Source organism: Notolepis coatsorum (assembly GCF_963971535.1).
Source record: "Notolepis coatsorum genome assembly, chromosome: 3".
NCBI lineage: Eukaryota > Metazoa > Chordata > Actinopteri > Aulopiformes > Paralepididae > Notolepis > Notolepis coatsorum.
In genome coordinates this window covers 96,117,698-96,141,050 of record NC_140167.1, presented here as the reverse complement: position 1 = coordinate 96,141,050, position 23,353 = coordinate 96,117,698, and the positions used below count along the sequence as shown (strand labels likewise).

The 23,353-nt window shown below is 43.8% G+C and overlaps 1 protein-coding gene across 1 annotated transcript in view; it reads right to left on the bottom strand.

Moving 5' to 3' along the window:
- LOC311225921 (cytoskeleton-associated protein 5-A-like) overlaps positions 1-23,353 on the bottom strand; it is a gene marked incomplete at both ends in the record, with an annotated part of 38,472 nt that overhangs the window by 6,653 nt on the left and 8,466 nt on the right. The window contains 8 exons of the mRNA XM_084311312.1: positions 7,264-7,386; positions 9,671-9,799; positions 10,692-10,856; positions 12,480-12,569; positions 14,332-14,436; positions 16,403-16,516; positions 17,052-17,152; positions 20,142-20,289. Coding sequence (XP_084167438.1) covers positions 7,264-7,386; positions 9,671-9,799; positions 10,692-10,856; positions 12,480-12,569; positions 14,332-14,436; positions 16,403-16,516; positions 17,052-17,152; positions 20,142-20,289 — 975 coding nt within the window. The remainder of the gene's footprint in view (positions 1-7,263; positions 7,387-9,670; positions 9,800-10,691; positions 10,857-12,479; positions 12,570-14,331; positions 14,437-16,402; positions 16,517-17,051; positions 17,153-20,141; positions 20,290-23,353) is intronic.

Here is a 23,353-nt window from a genome sequence, read left to right as displayed (position 1 = left end):
TATCACAGTATAATTTGAAGCATAGACGTAACGGTATATATCACGGTATCATCGTTTTTGATAACATTTTTTATTTTATATAATTTTTTATAAAATATATATAATTAGACTTGTACTTGAATTATCTGCGAGACATCGCCACCACGCAACAAGCTCCACTGTCTGTGTGTACTCTAGTAGCCTCCAGCTACGGCCAGGATTCTCCGGAGCTGCACCTGGACCTATACTCGAGTAGCCTCGAGCAGAGCTACGGCCAGGATTCTCCGGCGCTGCACCTGGACCCTATTGTATTGGTATAACGTTAACAAGCCCTCAGCTCGAATACGCATCGAATCAGTGTTATAAGACATTGATATCAGGAGCTATCTATAGCTACTGCTAGCCGGATATATAACGTTAATACAACGCCTCAGTGAATTATTTAGTTCAATGGGACATTTCGTTTTGAACGGTGAACTAACAGCTAACAGGTAGCACACACGTCTCTACTAGACTTTGTGGAGCGTTTGTTGATGTCAGGAGCTATCAGTAGCTGGCCGACTAGATACCGTTCGGTTAGACAATGCCTCATCATGTATTAAACTAAAAGTGAATAGTTGACTGGGTCATTTTGTAACGGTAGCTAAGCTAACGTTAGCTCAGGGAGACGCCGCCGTCCTCCCGACAGCTCCCGTGTCCCGTCCCACTAGACCCGTGTTTACATGCGTGCGGTAGGGACTGGCACGCCCACTGCACGAAGCCTCCTAAATAACTTTTTCCAGTTCGCACATATCTATTATCTATGACTAATTCTATCTATTTTTAGGGGCAAATGCGAGTGAAATAGTCACGCTGTGGTTACATGACGTCATTGCTATTTTAGAGCTGCACTACCGGTTACACGGTATAGTTAAAATCCATACCGTAGAGCAAATTCATACCGTTTATACCGTCCACCCCTACAACCACCCATTGCTAGAAAACAATGCTAAACACTGGAAAAGGCCATTTATAAGACAGGGGACCTTTAACACATATAGAATTGATAGTCAATGTCAAATGGGCCATAGTATTGTATCCATAGCTATAATATAGAATATAGTAATAGCCCTGCAAACAGCCACGTATTCCTATATTTTAGAGCGTCGGCCTTTAACAACACATCACGCATATCGCTGTGGCGTCCATTGAGTTAATGACTGTAAGACATTGATTGAAAACTTTATTAACAGATTGCAGAATGGGTACAATACAGTACAGCTCAATACACACAATTGTTAACACTTTCAGTGCCCAGCAGGGGGCGCACATTTAGTGCTTGAATGCCCACCATCCACTGCAATGTTAGCCATAATTAACAGATTAAGCGATATTAATGCTATGCGTCTAATTTTATTTTTTTATTTTATTTATCCTTTATTTATCCAGGAATGTCCCATTGAGATACAAGATCTCTTCTTCCAGGGAGTCCTGACCAACACAGCACACAACAAGTTTCAACAAAAAACATACAATTCAAATATAAATACAGAGGGTCATTTGTGCAGTGGCAAGGAGCATAATCACATCAACAATAGCATCAGGTAAAACAGTTACATGTTTCATAAAGGGCTAATCGTAGCATACCTTTAAAAGCATTCACAGTAGGAAGTGCCTGTAGACAAAGTTTCACTTGCAGCGTATTCCATAAAAATCTGCCCGTCGCATTATCAATGACTCATTTCCAGTCAACATTGTCAAAGCGGATTGTTTTTTTATCGGTTCATTTCCGTTTTATAGCATTTTGAAAAGCCCTCGTTTTCACGGAAAAATAAGATTCCATGAAAATCGCCCTGTACTGTAATATTCTAGAACGTTGTCATTTTTCGGCCTATTTATGAAGTTTTCAAATAAACGCTAGATCGATAGTATGTGTACGTGTGCACACTGGTGCCGCGCGCTGAAAATCCGATTATCTCCGTTCCCGATTGATCTTAGTCAAACAGCCATATCACATTATAGGGGAAAAGCTTATATCTCCGTGAAAACGGGTCAGATTATCCTAAGACTGGTAAAATAGATTCCTTACCCGAGATCAGATGGTATCCAAATGGATTATTCCAATTCCTGATCGCCATTCCAAAAATCAATCCTTTTATTGATCCCATGCGTATACTGTAAAACACATTACACGCTGAGCTGAGGGTCCAGAATGAATCTGATCGGCTCCGGTATGTGTGAGAAGTAAAATGTGGATTCCGGAGGTTTTTTTTTCTCATCGAGTCCAATCCAAAATGGTGCATTACCATCTGGGAGATGATAGGGGCGCTTTTTTCACATCAGAGCACCTGGCAGGGCAGGATTACCAACGGTAGACTCGGTTGATGAAATATGAACTCAGATCACTAATAAAAAAAAATCCGAGAATTCTCGTGATGGGCATTCAATGTGTTAAGGGGATGATAATATAATAATGATAATGCAGGACCTGTTGCAGAGGTCTTTATTCGGCATGGAACGACACTCAATGTTTTAGTGGTACACAGTGGTTAGTTTTTTCTTTTTTAGCACACACCGGAACACACACGCATGCATTGTCTCTTTAGGATCGCAGATGCGATTCGTCTCTGCGATTAACCCATCCCGTCGTCCTTCACCCCCCCCCCCCAAGGGCAGCCGGGAGCAGACAGGAGTCAACGTGAGCCGCGCCAGGGGACCAATCCAAGTGCTCCTGTCAGTCTTCGTCAAGGACGCCACAGCGTTAGCGATCTGTTGTTGTGCATGTTTTTCCATTGGGTTTATCTTATCGGGGGGGAAACTCTTGCGAGCACGGGGAGAACATGCAAACTCCACACAGAAAGGCCTGGGAGATATCCCACCTGGGTACCTGGCATCATGGAAACCTGGTCCCCAAGCGGGAATCAAACCCTGGACCTTCTTGCTGTGAGGAGACGGTGTTAACCACTACACCACCGTGCCGCTTGAGAAACACCACTACACCACTGATGCAGACCAGAGAAAGACGTTTGTCTTGTTTACATCAGGGTCCCCCATTTTCAATTCATCAGGACAGAGGTTAGTGTTTTGGCATCTGGACTGTATAGAAAAACAAGTCTGCTGGTGTTTTAGGGCCCCTCGATGCCAAAAAACGCTCTTTTATCAAAAGCCTTGGTGTCACTTTTGAGATTTAAATTTGACAGACTCCTTTGTTCAGTTGAGGCTTTTGACTAACGTAAAGCCCTACCTCTCTCCCAATGACCTGGAGAGGGTTATCCATGCCTTCATATCATCTAGGCTGGACTATTGTAATGCCTGGCTGTATGTGGGTCTAGACCAGCTCTCCCTGCGATGCCTGCAGCTGGTGCAGAACGCTGCTGCACGCCTCTTGACCGGCACAAAGAAGCGTGAACACATAAAACCAGTGCTGGCTTCCCTGCACTGGTTCCCCATTCGCTTCAGAGATTTTTTTAAATTTTATATTTCCAAGCACTATTTCATTTTCAAGGATGTCACTCGAAGGATACAATTCACTTTTAAATGCAGTTTTTTTAAGCATCTTCTTGGCCTGCCTGCCAGCTAGAGCATCACACGTGAAGAAATGAGCGTGTGAGACAGCGACTAGTCAGATTTTTATTAAAAACAAAAAAAGCGATTTCTTGTTTGAGAACAATTTGATCATGGATGAACAAAACATTCAATGCGAATGGTCGATTTGAATGTCAAGGACTTCAAGTTCAAGTTTCTTTAATAGTTGTCATACAGAAGTACAGAATACTTTTATACAAAATGCTTCTTACTGTTACGCTCCAGAGACTGCAAGACAAGATAAGTATGAAATAAAATAACATAGTATAGCATGTAAATTAGAAGTAAAAAAAAATGAGGTCACAGTGTTCAGTATAGACATATGTACAATGTTCGATGCAGAATAGACGTTACTGAGTTACCATATAATATACAATACTGTGCAGTGTACTTAAGCATTACATCACACGCAGGAGTGGTTTGTGACCAATAAACCATGCCTAGGGGTGGTCGTTAGACCCCCCTAGGCATGGTTTATTGGTCACAAATCACGACTGCACGTGGTGTAAAGCTTTTATACAACTGCCAGATTCATCCAACCTTATTTCTATACAATAAACACACATTAATCGAAGATTTATTGAAAAAACCATCCGCCAGAAAAAGTAGTTCCCACAACTACAAAAAAGACAAGTTGCCTCCATGTGGAAGCAGCTTGAAGTGCATCCAACCAAACTAACACATCCAACTGTGTATTATTGGAATGATTGAGAGAAGTTGCCTCATGTGGAAGCAGCTTGAAGTGCATCCAACCAACTAACACATCCAACTGTGTATTATTGGAATGATTGATTGAAAATTTTATTACCAGATGCAGAATGGGTACAATACAGTACGGCTCAATACACACAATTGTTAAGGGAATGCAGACCTACTTTCCATAGAACTTCATTCTTAGATGCTTCTATATAAAGTAGGTAAAACAAATTAAAAGGTTTTCTTTGCCCTATAGGAAAAAAAACGTTTTCTTCGCCCTATTTTTTTATTTATTTCTTTTAGCCTAAACTTAACCAGTTGGAAACCAGGGGTACAGTAATAAAATTAGCAATCAACCAATCAATCAATTCAATAGACCATGCTCACTTAAAACAGCGCTGCTTCTCTCTCAGTCTGACTCCCCCGCTGTTGCAGACAGGAGTGTGTGTGTGTGAATGTGAACGTGTACGTGTGTGCGTGTGTGTGTGTGTGTTTGTGGGTACGCCAGCGTCGGACAGTGTGAGAGTGAACGCTGCAGTCAGTGGGAAGGAAGTAGAAATTTAAATCAATCAATTAATCTATCAATCAAACCGCGATTTTTCTTTTGTTCTAGATTGACTCAAGACCCATCAATTACATCATCCAACATTGTTTAAAGGACTAACACATTCCCCTTGACAGAATCGCTTCATATTTAGTCGTTATGGTGCTTTCAACATAACCATTTGTTGTCCGCGATCTTGTTTTCTCCCGGAGTGAGCCGGGGAGGGTTATGTGATTCGGTTGTGGGCGGGTCCTGAGCCCAGGACCGTGGATTGTTGCCAATAAAGACGTGTGAATGGCCAATCAGAATCGAGAAATTTGCATGCCGTTGTATAATAATACAATACTATATAGTGCAAGGCAGAAATGGGATGAGGTGCAATTTAGGTACAATTTACAGTGGGTGTACGAGTTGTAGTGCAAATCCTTTATCAATAAATATAAAGTGTGTTTGTGTGGTTTAAGTGAGTGTGTGCGTGTGTGCTGTGTGCATTTGATGGTTGTTGCATAGTGTTTATTGTTCGTTTAGCAGCCCGATGGCCTGGGGATAGAAGCTTCTTCTGAGTCTTTCTGTGCTCGCCTTAAGACTCCGGTATCGCTTGCCTGACCGCAGCAGTTCAAAGAGGCAGTTGTTCGGGTGGCTCGAGTCCTTAATAATTCTCTTAGCCTTCCCCCTGCACCGCTTGTTGTAAATGTTCTGGAGGGTGGGAAGCCCCCCTCCAATTGTGCGTTCGGCTGAACGTGTCACTCTTTGTAGTCTGCTTCGGTCTTGTGCAGTGCTATTCCCAAACCAGGAGGTGATGTTGCCAGTCAGGATGCTCTCTATTGTACATGAGTAGAAGTTCCTAAGGATCTTCTGACTGACTTGGAACTTCCTTAGGCGCCTGAGGAAGTAGTTGTGCCTTCTTCACAACACTGTCAATGTGTGTGGTCCATGTCAAGTCCTCGGATATGTGGGCTCCGAGGTACTTGAAACGGTTCACTCTCTCAACCGGTGCCCCGTCGATGCTGAGGGGGCTGTAGTCCTTGACCCCTGACCTCCTGAAGTCCACAATCATCTCTTTTGTTTTGCTGACGTTCAGGGAGAGGCAGTTCTCCTGACACCACTGTGACAGATTCTCTACCTCTTCCAGGTAGGCCCTCTCGTCGTTGGCAGAGATCAAGCCCACCACTACTGTGTCATCAGCAAATTTGATGATTGTGTTGTTGTTCCGCTGTGCCACGCAGTCATGCGTGTACAGGGAGTAGAGGAGGGGGCTCAGAACACAGCCCTGGGGGGCCCCTATGTTGAGCGTGATGGATGAGGAGGTGCAGTTGCCTGCTCTTACCACCTGGGGTCTGCCCGTCAGGAAGTCCAGGACCCACTGGCAGAGGTCATAGTTCAAGCCCAGGTCCCTGAGCTTGGCTATGAGTTTGGAGGAGACTATGGTATTGAATGCTGAGCTGTAGTCGATGAACAGCATTCTCACATAGTTCCCCTGCCTCTTGTCCAGGTGTGATGCTGCTGTGTGCAGCACATGGGCTATGGCGTCTGTTGGGGCGCCCATAAAAGTGGACCCGTTGGGGCGATATGCAAATTGCAGGGGGTCCAGGTTGATGGGGAGGGAGGAACAGATGTAGCCCTTCACTAGCTTCTCAAAGCACTTCATGGCTATGGAGGTGAGGGCTACAGGGCGGTAGTCGTTGAGGCAAGCGGGCGTAGATTTTTTGGGTACAGGGATGATGGTGGACTTCTTCAGACAGGTGGGGATGACAGCCTGTTCCAAGGACAGGTTGAAGATGTCAGTGAATACCGGGGCCAGTTGGTCGGCACAGACTTTTAGGACGCGGCCGGGGATGCCGTCCGGTCCTGCTGCCTTCCTGATATTCACTTTTTTAAAGATCCGTCTCACCTCATGCTCTGTTACCCTGAACACTGAGTCTCCCATCAGCAGACCCCCCCCCCCCCCCCATTGCTGTGGTTTGTAGGCTGGTGTTATTCACAGCCTCAAACCTTGCATAGAAGGAATTGAGATCATTTGCTAAGGAGATGTCACTGTTCAGTTTGAGGGGGGTGCCTTTGTAATCTGTCATTGTTCTGAGGCCCTGCCACATGCCTCTAGAGTCAGCCTGTTCAAACTGAAGTTAAACTTTATCCCTGTAACGCCGTTTTGCCTCCATTACTGCTCTCCTGACGTTGTATCTTGCCGTCTTGTGTTCTTCCATGTTGCCTGTCACCAGCCCCGTGTTGTATGCTGATGTGCGCACTTTCAGAGCCTCACGGACGGATTTATCTACCCAGGGCTTTTGATTTGGGTAGATTCTAATTGTGGACTTAAGCACAGTGTAAAAGAAAATGGGCTGTATTCCAGGCCTCGACTTTTTTTTTCTTTCTTCAAGCACTTCAAGGACCTTGTGCAAACCCTGGATATTGTAAAATCAACTGGTGTGAGGCAAGAGGACAACCCAGTAAAATTCCAAATCTAAAACGTCAGGCCTTACCTTCTTCGGAGGCCCTGAAGGCTTGGCTGGGGCCTCAGGCGCCGCCTTGGGGGCAGGCTTCTCCTGTTCTGCTCCTCCTCTCTTCCCCCCGGCCAGCGCCATCTTGTCCGCACACTCTTTTATCTGGAGAACAAACAATTACTGAAGCAATCAAGCCATAAGAGGTATGGGACTGGGCCGACTGACCGTTCTAAAGAACTGAAGTCATCAAGAGAATTTACAGGAAAAATACTTTTAAAGCCTTGTTCGAAATAGGTACACTATTAAACATTTAAATATGCATATAAAAAAAGCATTTTTTTTTTTTATTTTACTAGAAAGCACAAATCTCCGGCAGGCGGGACGGCCTAATAACAGATGTATGATGAACTTTTATCTAAAGCCATGAGAGAGTAGTGCTGCATATGACCCGTTCTACATTCTTTGTGGAGCATCTGATGAGAATGTTTTGGGGTTGTGTGGCATTATGAAAAGACAGGGGGGCTATGGGAATATAATAACGCAAATGAAAAGCAGCCATCTTCCTTGTGAAAAAAAAATAGGACCTCTTTTTCTGCATTAGGAGTAGCCTATAGACCAGGGGTCAGCAACCTTTTTGACATGGAGTGCCTGTTTGAAATATAGTTGTAACTAGTGTGCCTCAACAATATTACATGCATCGTAATTTTTTTTCTGATAATCAGGTATTTTTAATGCTAATCTTTACATTATTACATCATTATTGTTATTGTTATTATTAACAATATTATTATGATTGTTGTATCAACCCTAAATCTGAGTTTGGGGGGGGATGGGGAATGCAATGCAGACAAACAGCTGCATACAGTGCGACCATTTCACTCACATTTGCCCATTCATTTTTGGACACATCACACACCATCGGTGTGTGTACTGTACGTGTGCTGTCATAGCTCCACCTACAGGCCTAATGGAGAACACCAGGATGTGAATGGAGGGTGAATGTGAGGTATATCGTGTAAATAAGTTTTGATTGATCGCAAGACTACACTGTAAAAAAAAATTATAATAAGTTACCAGAACTTAAAAATATTGAGTTCAGTTACTGTGCATTAAGGTTCAGTTTTCAATCCATAATAAGTTAACAGAAAAATAAGTACACAACCACATTATTTCAACCTAATAAAACTATGTTTATTGTCATTGTTTTAAGAACACAAGTTGACTTGGTAATACTCACATTTTGAGTAAAAAAAAAAATGGCTTTTAACATGTGCAATGTTCAATGAAATAGAAAAATAAATAATAAAAATTGTTGATTAGGGCGGCTACATGGCGTAGTGGGCAAGGCGCTCGCCACGAAATCTGGAGACGCTGGGCTTGCCTGTTCGAGCCCAGCGCTCCACATTTGCTTTCAGTTTAGCTGGTCGTCCGTACTAATACACATTGGCCGTATTAGGGGGTGGGAAACTGATGGGTGGGGATCGGGCGTTGTGGACAGCGACTCCTACAGGTCGGTTGGTGCGCCTGCGCAGTAGAATCAGGAAGTGTCGGGGGCAGCGTGAGCCTCCCACGCGTTACTCCTCGCCACTGAGAGATCGAGCTGCGCAGGTGAAAAGATGCGACTGCTGTTACCTCAAGTACCGGAGGGGACTTGTGCTATGTATGACTTAGTCCACATTGCAGCCGGCTTGTGGGAGGCAAGAAACAGCGTTTGTGACAGGGGAGGGTTGAATTGGATGTTACGAAATTGGGATGGGAGAAAATATAGAAAATGGGAGAAAAAGTGGATAAAAAAAAAAAAAAATTGTTGATTAATCCCACTGGTCACAATGGTGACCGTAATAATGTTTTTGTTATAAGGCTCTGCAAATGTTACTGAATGATGTAGCAATGTATTTCCAGCTAAATTGAAATAATAAACAAATAAAGGGTCTCAATTAAATATGTGGTAGTAAAAAGAACCTGTTGGAGGATTTCAACAAGATAAATGCGACAACAGTGCAAAATATTTCACTATAATATTTCACTATAATATTTCATATATATAATATACTGCTGCCCCCTGTGCCTATGCAAATGCCCCCGCGTGCCTATGCAGGCACGCGTGCCTAGGGTTGCCGACCCCTGCTATAGACCTACACACTAGACCTACACACACACCAGAGTGGTAGTGGCCCATTAGCAGACTTAAATCATTTGGGAATATTTCCAATATAGCTAATTAACTGAACTATTTATGATGATCATCAACTATCCAGTTATAGTGTATAGTTTGTGTGAGATAGGATAGATTGCGAGTAAATATGTCGAGCATGAAACCTGAGATTTGGTGAACATCCTTTGATAATATTATAGCAAAATATCTCTTGAATCGTCTGCCATTGTAGCTAGCCGTTACCGTTTAGTTGGACTTTGAATGAAAAGTGAATTGAACCCTGTAGCTCACCTTGTCAAGCTTGAGTTTGTCAAGGTCAGCCAGGAAGGGGTTAACCGCCTTCTCTCCAACCACCTTCATGATGGTGGCCAGCGCCTCGAACGCAGCGTCACGCACTTCAGGAGCAGAATCCATCACTTGCTACCATGGGGACAGGGAAAACAAAACTGATCAATAGCAAGCAATATTTTGTTTCCTGTGATGCATTTATTAATTAAGGGCGTGTTCACACCTAAAAGTCCGGGGATAGTCCGGACTTTCTGGTGGACCAAATGTGAAAATGATACATTGTTTGATTTTGGTCTGCGTTCACACTACCCTTTTTGGTGCGGATCTAATTTGTAAACAAAGGACATACAGTCGCATCTATTGGACTATAGCACTCACAACAGTTGCCGGCAGCGTAATGAGATACGATTACGAGCGCGCCAGCCGCCACTAAGAGTCTGTCACTCATTTGCTCTAGATTAGGTACTATATAAAGTTCGATCGCGTTCACACCAACAGCAAACACACCATGGTCCACTTTGAAACGAACAGAGTCCCAACTTTTCAAGAGGACCATGGTTCGGTTGTTTGGTCCTCAATATAGTTCGGTTTGCGTTCACACCTGTACAAACCAAACGGACTATTGATCTAAAGGGACCATGGTCCACTTAAAGTGGACCAAACAGGGTAGGTGTGAAATGAAATGGTTACAAATGAATGTACCATCTACAATGTCATTGGATCAATGGAATAAAGTAGGGATGTCCGATATTGGCATTCAAATGTAATATCGGTATCCAATCTTTTTTTTAACCTTTATTTACCCAGGCAAGTAAGAACAAATTCTTATTATATTTATTGTGAAAAGTATGCATAATGTTTTTTGGGGGGGGGGGGCCCCGCATATATCGGTATTGGAAATTAAGAGTTGGACAATATCGGTATATCGGATATCGGTAAAAAGCCAATATCGAACATCCCTAAAGCATTATTTTGAAGGTTTCCATATGAGCAGTGGTGTTGGAGCGGCACTAGCTGTGCGCACCTTGAGCAGGGCAGCACAGAGGGGTTTGAGCAGGGCCTTGGGCAGGGTGGAGGCGGCGCAGAGACGGATGCTTCTGGCCAGGAACAAGGAGGCCTGCTGCTTTACGTTCGGGTTCTTGTTGTCCATCACAGCCAGGACGTCTTCGCTCAGGTTCTGGAGGGTGGTCTGAGGACATGATGCAACAACACGGTCAAAATGGAATACATCTAACTAAACAGACATGCCTAGTTGTCAAAGGAATGATGGCATGGATGGATCACTATGGCCCCTGTGCAGATACTCTCGATACCCTACATCAGTGGTTCCCAAAGTCGGGGTCGCGACCCAAAGGTGGGCCGCGAGCAGCCACGGATGGGCCTCGAGATGATTAAAAAAATAAAATAAAATAAAATTATTTTAATTTTTTTTGTCAGGTCACTGAACTTAGAAGCAGGCCAGGACAGTGTTTCTAGTTGTATTCTAAAATTCTTGTGCATTGGGCCGCGGCTCTCTGACGCCTTATTTTCTGGGCCCCGGCCTGAAAAGTTTGGGAACCCCTGCCCTACATCACAGCATTCCTTTGGCAAATATGCTCTACGGGCTCTTAATTGGCTTCGATAGACTAAGCATCGATCCAGTCCTGGAGTTTAATTCCAGGAAGATTAAGTACAGGCAGCTCCAAATGCACATGAGACATTCTATTCATTAACCTCTTAACTGGCGCCCATAAAAGTGGCCATTTTTAAACTTGAACTTGAGGACTGCATACTTTTTTTTCCAAACCAAAATACTACACTTTATACTTATAGCATATGCAAGATAACATTCTGAAGTTTGATACAATAAAGAAAATTCACTTTTTTTGTAGTACCGTAGTTGCAATAACTAAAATAAATTTGTATTGCTGAAATTCGGAATCGGATCCCTGATTCGCTCATCCCCACATCACATGGGGTATCATTGGGAAGCCACTCATTGGTTACAACTACGGGTGTAAAGGTACATGTAGCCGTACCGAACGGAACCGTTTCATTGTGTACCGAAGGAATACAACGGTATGTTAACCACTAACGACCGCCCACTGGGGGCTTTTCCCCACAAATATTACAATTTTTTTTACAAGTACATTATTAATATTCATTGACAGCCCTACAAGTACAATTAGTTACTGCACACTACATCACCCCTGAGTGGAACATGGAAAGCCAAACTTTCCCCCACTGTACCGAAAACCCGTACCGAACCGTGACTTCAAAACCGAGGTACGTACCGTAACCCTACCATGGTTTGTGTACCGTTACACGCCTAGTTACAACCCTGTCAATAATTTGAGATCGCCAAATGATTGACAGGAGTCGCGGGTGGTATTCGAAAAAATAAGTCTGCTGGCGCACGCCTCACATATCAGCATGCAACTCGAGAACCGCCGAGCAGATTTTGTCGATCGACGGCAACAAATTAGGGCTTTAATTTAATCTATATTGTATTAAAAATATATGCACACAGAGCCGCTAGGTCACCAAAGTGGTGTATCGGGCCAGTGGGCAAATAGTCCTCAAAACGTCCCGGGTCAGTGCCAGTTAAGAGGTTAACAAACTTCCTTAATATTAGTTTGTTTAGAGACTCCTGAGGAATGGAGCTGTAAATGGTCAGGGAATTCTCTTGGTTCACCTCTCAACTAGCTAATGTGTTCTGATGCATGAAAAGCGCAAAAATAAATCTTAAAAAAATAAAGAAACCCAACACAGGACATGGACCGAGATGACAGGAGATCAGCGAACAAGAACTTAATGGAACCCAACCACTCACAGTTAAGAAGACGGCATCAATAGCCTCTTGTAGCTGCTGCACCACCTGGGGCTTCTTCTCCTTGAATTTCTCCAGAAGCGTCGACACCACCTTTAAAGAAAGATTCAAACATCACTCGGGTGCAGTTAGCGCTGCACAATTAATACAACATCTAAATAGCAACATGGCCACGTGCAATTCATAGAGATATAGGAATTCAAGCGCATACATTTTTTCTTAATTTTATCTCCTGACCGAACTTAAGTCATATTCTTATTTTAACCTCCACTGTATATTTTGAACATATTTTCTATTGACCGTTTGCATAATATTTGCATAATATTGTTATAGGCTATTGTCAAGAAAGGAAGTACATTATTTTTAATTGTGGCTTTAATTCGTAGCCTTAAGAGAAGCAGTCTCCTAGCAGCTTCATTAATCCCGATCCGTCTCAGCCACAGCATAACTGAGACCGGCTATGGCAAAAATTATATAGACTACTGTAAATAAAATAGCCTATAACATTATAAAGGATAGGCTATAGGAGGGGTTCCCAAGATTTCTTCCCCAGAGCCCCACGATTCCTTGGAGACATAGGAATGTGATCATAATGATATAGGCTACTGGTCCGTTGGCGAGGAGATAGCCCACAGCGGATAGCCATTAGAATAGCCAGGGGTGGCCAACTGGTCAATGTGCCATCCATATGGTAAAATAATAATTAAATTTTTTTATATATATTTTTTTTATATATATATTTACAGACTTTTTTTTTTTTTTTTTTTTATTGTCCATTTGCATGTTCTTTGTATATACGATTCTATGGATCTCAGGGGATGTATTCCCAGTGTCAGAAATATTGTGTCGTTACTAGGCTTGAGTAAATTGTAATGAACCAAAAAAGGAGAATATCTATTCATAATTTCTTTTTAATCTTTGACTGAAAACACCATGCTAAAATTTTCCAGACCTGAAAAATCTTAAGCAAATGAATAAAGAGATGATTAAATAGAAGGTTTTGTAGATACAGTACTGAATTCTGCCATCCAAATTTGAAATATGATTTATAGAATATCAGGCCTATAAATTACCTTATTATGGCCAAGTCGCACATCTATGGATCGGGCCAAATCTCGCCTTTCCAATTGCATAGTTCAATCTGGATTTAGCATCACCAGGTGTGATTCACAAACCGTGAATGAAATTTTTTTAATGCATATTTCTCCACCATTTATCAGATTGCAACGCCTTTTTTTGCTAGACTTTCGCAGAAAGGTAGAGCAAGTGTTCTGTATTATGGCAATAACGTTCAGGTTTGTGGGAGATAATTATTATTTTATGGTTTCATAAGCGTAAAGATACAAGGACAGTTAGATTAACGATCAAGTTAGTTTACTGTATGCAGGCTTCGCAGGGCTCCGTGTCTGTGCCATGCGTTATGCGCAAGTTACCGTTACAAAATACCCTGTATGCCTCTACAAATCATATTATACCAGGTAGCCAATTGATGGAAAATCCATCACGACTAGGAATCAAATTGACGGAAATCCGTCACAGGACGGAGAACTTTAATCCCTGAATATATCAAGCAAAATGTATATCAAAATACCATTATAAATTAAGTATTGTGCTACTACAGAGATGCCCTGGCCTACAAATTGCATTTAACGGACTTAAAATACCGGTAAATACTTTTTGTTGTACAGACCCCGCCCCCCCACCCAAAAATTATAAAATCACAAGAATTTAAATACGTTTTTCAATTAAAAATGATTGCCTGCAACTATAAAAAAAAATAAAAAAAATCAGCCTTTATATCAGTTATAAAGTCATACGAGTCAGTTTGTTCATTCATGACATAAAGGGAACTTACATGGCCAGCATATGTGCCAAACTTCTTCCTCAGACCAGAGGCCAGCCCAGCAAGGCATTTCGCCGCCAGAGATACCAACATAATATTGGAGTCTTTGCCAATGACCTTCAAACAAAGAGTAAGAGTTAGTGTATGTGGTATACAGTCGGGTTGGGTTACCGAACTCTGTACGAATTACATCGGTAGGTACTACGGAGTACCGATTCACGCCAGATCAACGAGTGTAATATGCTAGACAAGAGGGAGCCTTTTCCACAAATATATATACATTACTAAATATATGACCCGTCTGTTGGGTCTTTGGAAAGACCAGACAAGGTCAGAGGAGTTTGACAATTTTTACTGAGGATGGCCAGATAATGTTGATATTTAAAAAACACAATACATGATCATGCCATTTATTTTGTGTGGCGTTACAATACAATTTTCTAAATAACAAAAACGTATTCATTTACAACTGAAATTACATTTTAGAGTCGAGAGGTACCGCTGGGTACAGATACTCCAGGAACTGGTACCGGTTCAAATGGGAATTACCCAACCTTAGTACCATTAGGCTGGAATCTGATGCAGTAAGCAGTAGGGGTGTAACAATGCATCGATTCTAATGTGACGATTCAACTGCATCGATTTGAAAATGTTAGAATAGATTATAATCAAAATGAAAGAATAAAAGAGTGTGTGTATTGTTTTTATTGACTTAGTCCATTCATGCTGAGTGAATCAGTTCCCCCAGCCACATTTGTGTATTCAAATTTTTTGGGGGAATTAAAGAAAATGTATCGAATCGTGGTCAAAAGAGATTTCATGATGCATGATTGAATAGTTGCCTGAAGAATGGTAATCTAAATGAATGGTTGTGAGGCGGCATCGTTACAGCCCCAGTGAGCAGACTGAGGTGGCATCGTTACAGCCCCAGTGAGCAGACTGCAGTAAGGTGGCATCGTTACAGCCCCAGTGAGCAGACTGAGGTGGCATCGTTACAGTCCCAGTGAGCAGACTGAGGTGGCATCGTTACAGTCCCAGTGAGCAGACTGCAGTAAGGTGGCATCGTTACAGCCCCAGTGAGCAGACTGCAGTAAGGTGGCATCGTTACAGCCCCAGTGAGCAGACTGAGGTGGCATCGTTACAGTCCCAGTGAGCAGACTGCAGTAAGGTGGCATCGTTACAGTCCCAGTGAGCAGACTGCAGTAAGGTGGCATCGTTACAGCCCCAGTGAGCAGACTGCAGTAAGGTGGCATCGTTACAGCCCCAGTGAGCAGACTGTGAGGTGGCATGGTTACAGCCCCAGTGAGCAGACTGTGAGGTGGCATGGTTACAGCCCCAGTGAGCAGACTGCAGTAAGGACTAAGGTGGCATGGTTCCAGCCCCAGAGAGGTGGCATGGTTACAGCCCTAGTGAGCAGACTGTGAGGTGGCATGGTTACAGCCCCAGTGAGCAGACTGCAGTAAGGTGGCATGGTTACAGCCCCAGTGAGCAGACTGCAGTAAGGACTAAGGTGGCATGGTTCCAGCCCCAGAGAGGTGGCATGGTTACAGCCCTAGTGAGCAGACTGAGGTGGCATGGTTACAGCCCTAGTGAGCAGACTGAGGTGGCATGGTTACAGCCCCAGTGAGCAGACTGCAGGTTACAGCCCCAGTGAGCAGACTGCATGGTTACAGCCCCAGTGAGCAGACTGCAGGTTACAGCCCCAGTGAGCAGACTGCATGGTTACAGCCCCAGTGAGCAGACTGCATGGTTACAGCCCTAGTGAGCAGACTGCATGGTTACAGCCCCAGTGAGCAGACATGGTTACAGCCCCAGTGAGCAGACTGCAGGTTACAGCCCCAGTGAGCAGACTGCATGGTTCCAGCCCCAGTGAGCAGACTGCATGGTTACAGCCCCAGTGAGCAGACTGAGGTTACAGCCCCAGTGAGCAGACTGCATGGTTCCAGCCCCAGTGAGCAGACTGCAGGTTACAGCCCCAGTGAGCAGACTGAGGTTACAGCCCCAGGGAGCAGACTGCAGGTTACAGCCCCAGACTCCAGACTGCAGTACCATAGTTACAGCCCCAGACTCCAGACTGCAGTACCTTCCTCAGCGCCTGCACCGTCTCCCCGTAGTCTCCCGCTTCCAGCTTGGGGTTCTGAACCAGCGTCTCCAAGGCAGCCAGGGCCTCTTTCCTCTCCTGCCACTTCTTTGCTTCCTGCAATGGAACACCGGAGGACGTTCATTTACCAGCTACCAGGGGTGGGAATCGCCAGAGGCCTCACAATACGATAGTATCGCGATAAATCTTTTTTTAATTTATTTATTATCTTTTTAAACTGCAAAGTAAAGCTTTGTCAACATGTTTTATCTAATAAAATAAAGTTCAGTCTGTTCATCTCACTTCAATCATTTTTATTGCAGAACATGGTATTTTCTCAAGCAGACGGATGTAAACACTGTAATCTGTGTTGCATGTACCTGACAAACTGAACTGTTTGTATTACAATCATATTCCAACTTGACTGAACGCACGTGTGTGTGTGTGGACTACTGTACTATTTCAGGTATTGAAATTAACAATGCAACTTCCTTATACAAAAAAACTTAAAATGTAATTTGTATGAATACCGGTAATTAAATATCAATACAGTATCACCACGCAAAGTATCACGATACTACTACGTATCGATTTCCCCCCCCCCCCAGGCTTATTCAATGAATACTTTAATAGGAAGACGAGCGAAGCTTACAATCTTTGAATAGAAGTCATTGGGCAATTTGGAGAGGATTTCCACTGGGTCCAGGAGTTCATAGGAGTCCACCTGTGGCACAGTGTTCTCCATCTCCTCACCTAAGAAAGATTCAAGAGTTTTATTCATCACATAGTGAAATGCGGTTGACCATGCCCGCTTCGATTGTGCAAAGGCACTGGATCATATGTACACTCTTATACAATGTGCCGTTTGTCCCCATGCTATACTTGCGGTTAATATAAACACACAAGAAATGGACACTTGTTGTAAAGTGACCTGTGGTGCGTGTGCGCGAGTGCAGAATGTTGTGTGTGTGGAGAGATCAGTGTTCATTGTTCTGATGGGCTGAGGGAAGAAGCTGAGCCTTAGGTTCGCTGTTCTTGTTGTGCGTGTATACGGAAGGCAGAAGCGCTTGCCTGACCGCAGCAGTTTGAACCGGCTGTTATTGGGGTGGTGAGGGTCCTTCATTATTCTACAGGCTCTGGATTTGCACCTCCTATTGTATAAATCCTGCAGGGGTGGTAGTGCAATACCCGTAGTCCATTCTGATGAGCGCACCACTCTCTGTAGGGCCTTCCTATCCTGGGCTGTGCCATTTCCAAACCAGGCAGTGATGTTCCCAGTCAGAACGCCCTCTACAGCCCCGGAATAGAAGGAGTGGAGTATCTTCCCCGATACTCTGAACAACTTCCTTAATTGTCTCAGGTGGTAGAGGCGCTGCGTCACCTTTTTTAACCACAGTGGCTATGCGAGTTGACCATGTCAGGTCCTCTGAGATGTGGACCCCCAGGTACTTAAGAACTGCTCACCCTGTCTACGATAGACCCATTTATCCACAGTAGCTTGTGTGTCCCCTGCTGTATTCTCCTAAAATCCACGATCAGCTCCTTGGTTTTACCAATGTTCAGGAGTAGGCTGTTATCCCTGCACCAACGTGCCCCAGTAGATCAGCCCCACCACCCCGTCCGCAAACTTCACTATGGAGTTGTAGTTGGAGCTGAACCTGTGAGTACAGCAGGGGACTGAAAACACAGCCCTGGGGGGACCCGATGCTCAGGGAATAAATATCTTTATTCAACAGATGTTAAAAGGACCACGTACTAGTCTTAATGAGTTTTAGCCCATTTACTAATCAGCACATATTTTACATTACCCCTGACCATTATACACTTTTTCAAATAATTTTTTTTGTTTTATTCTTCCAAACATTAGTGATAAACCTAGCCTACCTGGTCCGTGCTTACACTTCCTTTTTATGGTAGGCAGTAATTGGACCAACATACAGTCACCTTTATAGAACGCATAATGCAAGATGTTTTAAAGGCCATTAATGAGATGTAAAAGGGAAAGCTGCCATTCACCACTATGCTACACTAGGAGAGCGGTAGGGTAGGGTGGGAGGATGTTGGTGGGATGGCTACCGGTGTGGTCCTAAAAGATGACTCTTCACTTTACCTGCATTTAAAAAAATATATAGGATGGTTCCTCACGATACGATATTATCACGATACTTAAGTCACAATACGATAGTATTGCGATTCAAAATATATTGAGATATGCTGAGTATTGCGATATATTACCTTTTCTCAACTGCAAAGTTAAACGTCGTCAACATGTTTATCTAATCAAATAAAGTTTTCAGTCTGTTCATCTCACTTCAATGTCAACACTAATCTGTGTTGCATGTACCCGACAAACTGAACCGTTTGTATTACAGTCATATTCCAACTTAACTGAATGCACACGAGTGTGTGGACTACTGTACTATTATTACTAGAAAAAATATAGATACTAGGCGTCCTTGTTGTCGATATTTCCCCCCCACCACTAGTAATCACATTCTATTACACAGGGATTAAAGCAAAAAAATCTGACTGACTCCTGAAGTCATATTCTTATTTTAACCTCCACTGTATATTTTTATTTAATAGTCTTAGCTAAAAAGGAAAAGACAACTCTTATCAGGGTCTGACAGCACTACAATTACATCTTCATATCATAACAGGCTGAGTCTCCCCGGTAGAGCCGCCGCGCTAACCCTTCGATAAGCTTTGTGGTCCAGGCAGAAATGTGTCCATAAATCCATCGTTAGATCCAACACTGTCCGAATGCATCTTGCGATTATTATACATTTCCGACGACAAACTATTTAGCGTAATCCGTCTCTCGAGTCGCTGCATCCATTGTTCGTCAACATCAGCCCGCGCACCCCCACACCAATGACTCTGCTTGGGGCGGCGGCGGAACAGAAAAAAGCCCCTTTTAAAATCATATTTGAAGCCGCCGATTGGCTCAATTTAGTTGCAATCTGTATGCATCTACAAATCATATTATACCAGGTAGCAAATTGCCGGAAATCTTGGGCGGCTAGGTGGTGTAGTGGGCAAGGCGCTGGCCATAAACGCTGGAGACGCTGGGTTCGAATCCAGCTCTCGGCGTTACTATCAGCAGTGTTAGGGGTGGGAAAGCTGATGGGTGGGTCCTGGGCGTTGTGGACAGCGACCCCTACAGTTCGGTCGGGGCGCCTGCACAGCAAGGGTAGGATCTGGAGGGAGGTAGTGTGACCTTCCACACGTTACTCTCCCGGTGAGAATCTGCGCTGCCAGGCTGGCTGCCGGCTGCACATGCGTCGGAGGAAAGCATGAGACAGTCTCCGGCCTCTCGGACCAACAGTAGGGGGGAGTGCGTAACAACCAGGAAGGGGGTTGAGAATTGGCATAACGACTAACCGTGGGATGGGAGAAAAATCGGAATAAAGGAGGGGGGGGAAAGATAATTTTTTTTTTTTATTGCCGGAAATCAGTCTCAAGACTGAGCGCTTTAATCCCTGTACACAGCACAACTTCTATGAACAATATTTGTCACCGTCAATGATCAAGAGGTACATGTTTGTTGGATTTTGAAGCTATAACTTGGGGCCATATATGGAATTGTTATTTTTGGTTAGGGTAATCTTAAGTAAAAACTAATTTTAAAAAGTTAATCCATTTCCAAAACCTGTACTGTACATCCAACAGAAATTTCAGGCTTGGAAAACATTTAGCATATTACACAACCACTGCAACGCTAGTAATGCCAGTTGTGTACCGTCGGCTTGATCCACGCCACCTTCTGGCTGCCGTTGCTGCTGCTGCTGCTCATATTTGGCCCGCAGGTTCTGCTGGGAGCGCAGGAAGCGGCTCTGCCGGGGGGCTCCCGAGGGCAACTTAGCCCACTCCTCATCGAGCTCCTTCAACTGGTGACAAGACACAACAATACAACCAACATTTGTTAATACACATGAAAGTATATTTACCCCTTATCTTTTTGAGCGCCACACCCTTCCCCCCCCCCCCCCCCCCCCCCCCATCTTTACTTAATGGCGCCAGCGTTAGACCATTTTAGCGATATTTGCAGACCCATCATGTGTTCTGTATTATAGCTATGGAGACAATAGTAAGGCTCATAGGCAGGCATTGTTTATAGTCCATCACTGACTAGTTAATTTCTACATAGTGTAGTTTGTGCACCATTACACGCTAAACATCGCCCCTTTTCAAAATAATCCAGTCTTTTTTCATAGATCGCAAGATATGACGAGTTATATGCAATATGCCCAAATCGTTCTGGTTGATCGCCTGAAACCCCAAATCAAAAAGGTATATACCAAGGCTGTCAAAGTTAACGCGGTATTAACGCACAATTCTATTAATGCCACCATTTGTTTTAACTCGCGATTAACTTTTGAATTTGATGCAAATTTGCAATGCATGAGGGTCATCCTTTTGTGTTAAATGGCTGCAGAAAGCATTTATCAAATATCTGGCCCCTCCTAGGCAGCTGGGTAGCGCAGTGGACCAAGCGCTCGCCTACCACTGCAGAGACTCTGGAGGTCAGGTGAAAAGAAGCGGCTGGCGACTCCACATGCATCGGAGGTGGCATGTGGTAGTTCTACACCAGTACACCCTCCCCAGGCTGACAGTGGGGCAAATACAGAAAACCCAAAAATATAATATAAAAAAAAATAAAAAGTCCCCTCCTGCCAATAACATTGAATACCTGGACAATTCCAAAAGATACGAGAGTGGTTTGCCTCCCTCTGGCCACAGTCTCCAACATGGTTGCTCTTGATTTGGGGAGTTATGACAAATCTAGTCATGTTTTTCCAGCAGAATTCTGTTTTTGAGTTAGTCGAGCTACATTGAGTTCTGCACATGTTCTCCCATTCATAAATCAGTTATTTCAATATTTTATTAATTTTCCCAATTTGTTTTAATGGAACTTGTGAGTCAGTTCTGGCCTGAACCAAGCCATTATATAATTAAGACAGTTTTACTCGTCCTATTTTTGTATGCCTGAATGAATATCTGTATAACACAGTCTATTGGACTTACACATTTACCTCTTTTAGACCCGTGAGATGAGCGTCATGGTGGATAACGTCCGGCTACAGTACCAACATACCTCGGTGTGAAGCTTGACAGAACACGGTCATTCAAACACCTGGAAGGTGCCAGGGGAAAAACAACCGCCCGTGCCGCGCTGATACGACGACTAGCCGGCACCACATGGGGAGCCTCAACAAAGACACTGTGCATCTCCTCACTGGCCCTGGTGTTGTCTGCCGCCGAGTACTGTGCCCCGGTCTGGTGCCGTAGCACCCACGTGAAGAAGCTGGATGTTGTTCTCAACAGCGCCCTGCGGACAGTCTCTGGCTGCCTACAAGCCACACCGGTAAACCAACTGCCCGTACTCGCTGGTATTGCCCCGGCTACCATCAGACGAGAAGCAGCCACACTGGCCCTTTCCCGCAAGGCACAGATCAGTGCATCCCACCTCCTTCACAATACCACCACGACGTGTGCGCCTAAAGTCACGGCGCCCCTTTTCCATGCAAGCCTACTCCACACAACACCATCTGACACTTCCAAGGCCTCCTGGGTCAGGACGAGATGGAGGGACCAGTGGAGGTCAGCAGAACCATGCAGGCTGCACCTCTACATCAATGACCCTCTGGATGTCCCTGGTCAGGACTTGCCCCAGAAGCAGTGGACAACCCTCGACCGCCTAAGGACCGGCGTTGGACGCTACGTCGCCTCAAAGACGGTGCCTCATGCGAGTGTGGAGCCCCTGCACAGACTGTGGAACATATAATCACCAGTGGCCCCAAACACCGGCCACCATATGGAGAACGCGGTCTGATGGAACTGGACGATGAAACGTTGGCCTGGCTTGCCTCAACTGAGCTGCAGGTCTAAAGACACCAGAAGAAGAACCTCTTTTAGAAAATACTGGCGTAGCTGTAGGCATCTTAAAAAAAATTAAAAAAGCTCACCAGTTCTCCATTTTCTAACATTGTACAGAATGAGGAAATACCATGGAGAGCCCATTCTTTAAATGTTTGATTATACATTCTTGGTTTAAATCCTAAATCGAAGGCAAACCACCTCAGGATCCCGATCCTTTTTTTTTTTTTTTTTACTTGAACCGTTTCACAATTTTAAACCATGTTCGCAGAGTGAGCACAATAAATGGGTTCAAGGTTCTATATAGGGTCTAGGCCTGCTGTCCCATCTCCAATTACTGCCTGGAGTGGGATATCAGTTGATTTAAATGCCTCCCCTTTCTTTAGGGAGTTGAAGTGTCCGATGGTAGTTCTTAGTTTTTTCCCTCGCTCCATATGACCTAGAAATCAATTTGTCCCACTCATTAAACTGTTTAGCAGGGATTTCCACTGGTATGGACTTTAATTTGGATGTTTAAGGGCTGGTAATTTGCTTCATATAATTTCGTTAAGACCTTATATTTGATGGATTTCATGTTCAAATTTTATTTAAATTATAATGTTTTTAATTCTCTTGGAAGAGTCTAGTCATAGGCAAGCGATCACGTGTCGCTGGTATCAACAAGAACCTCCAACTAAAGAAAATTGGATGGACATTATTAGGCACAATGGAAAGACTTACTTAAAATGTTTTAAGTACTGGGACCTTTTGTTAATTACCACAGCCTGCGGAAGTATAATTTTGAAATTATTCACCATAATAATTGGGAAAGTTAGAGAATAGAGTATTAATCATGTGAAATGTATACTTTTGTAATGAGACACTAATAATGCAGCCCTGGAATGAGTTTACGTTTTCTTCTTTCATCCGACAGTGAATAATGCCATGCTAACATTCTCCAGGCATGAAATATTGCCACCGAGCTCATTTAGCACCTTCTTGAGATCACGTGTACAAGAAATCCAAGCAAATTAGTAAAGGGCAGATGATTTACAGGGGGTTTTGTAGATACAATACTGAATTTTGCCATGCGGA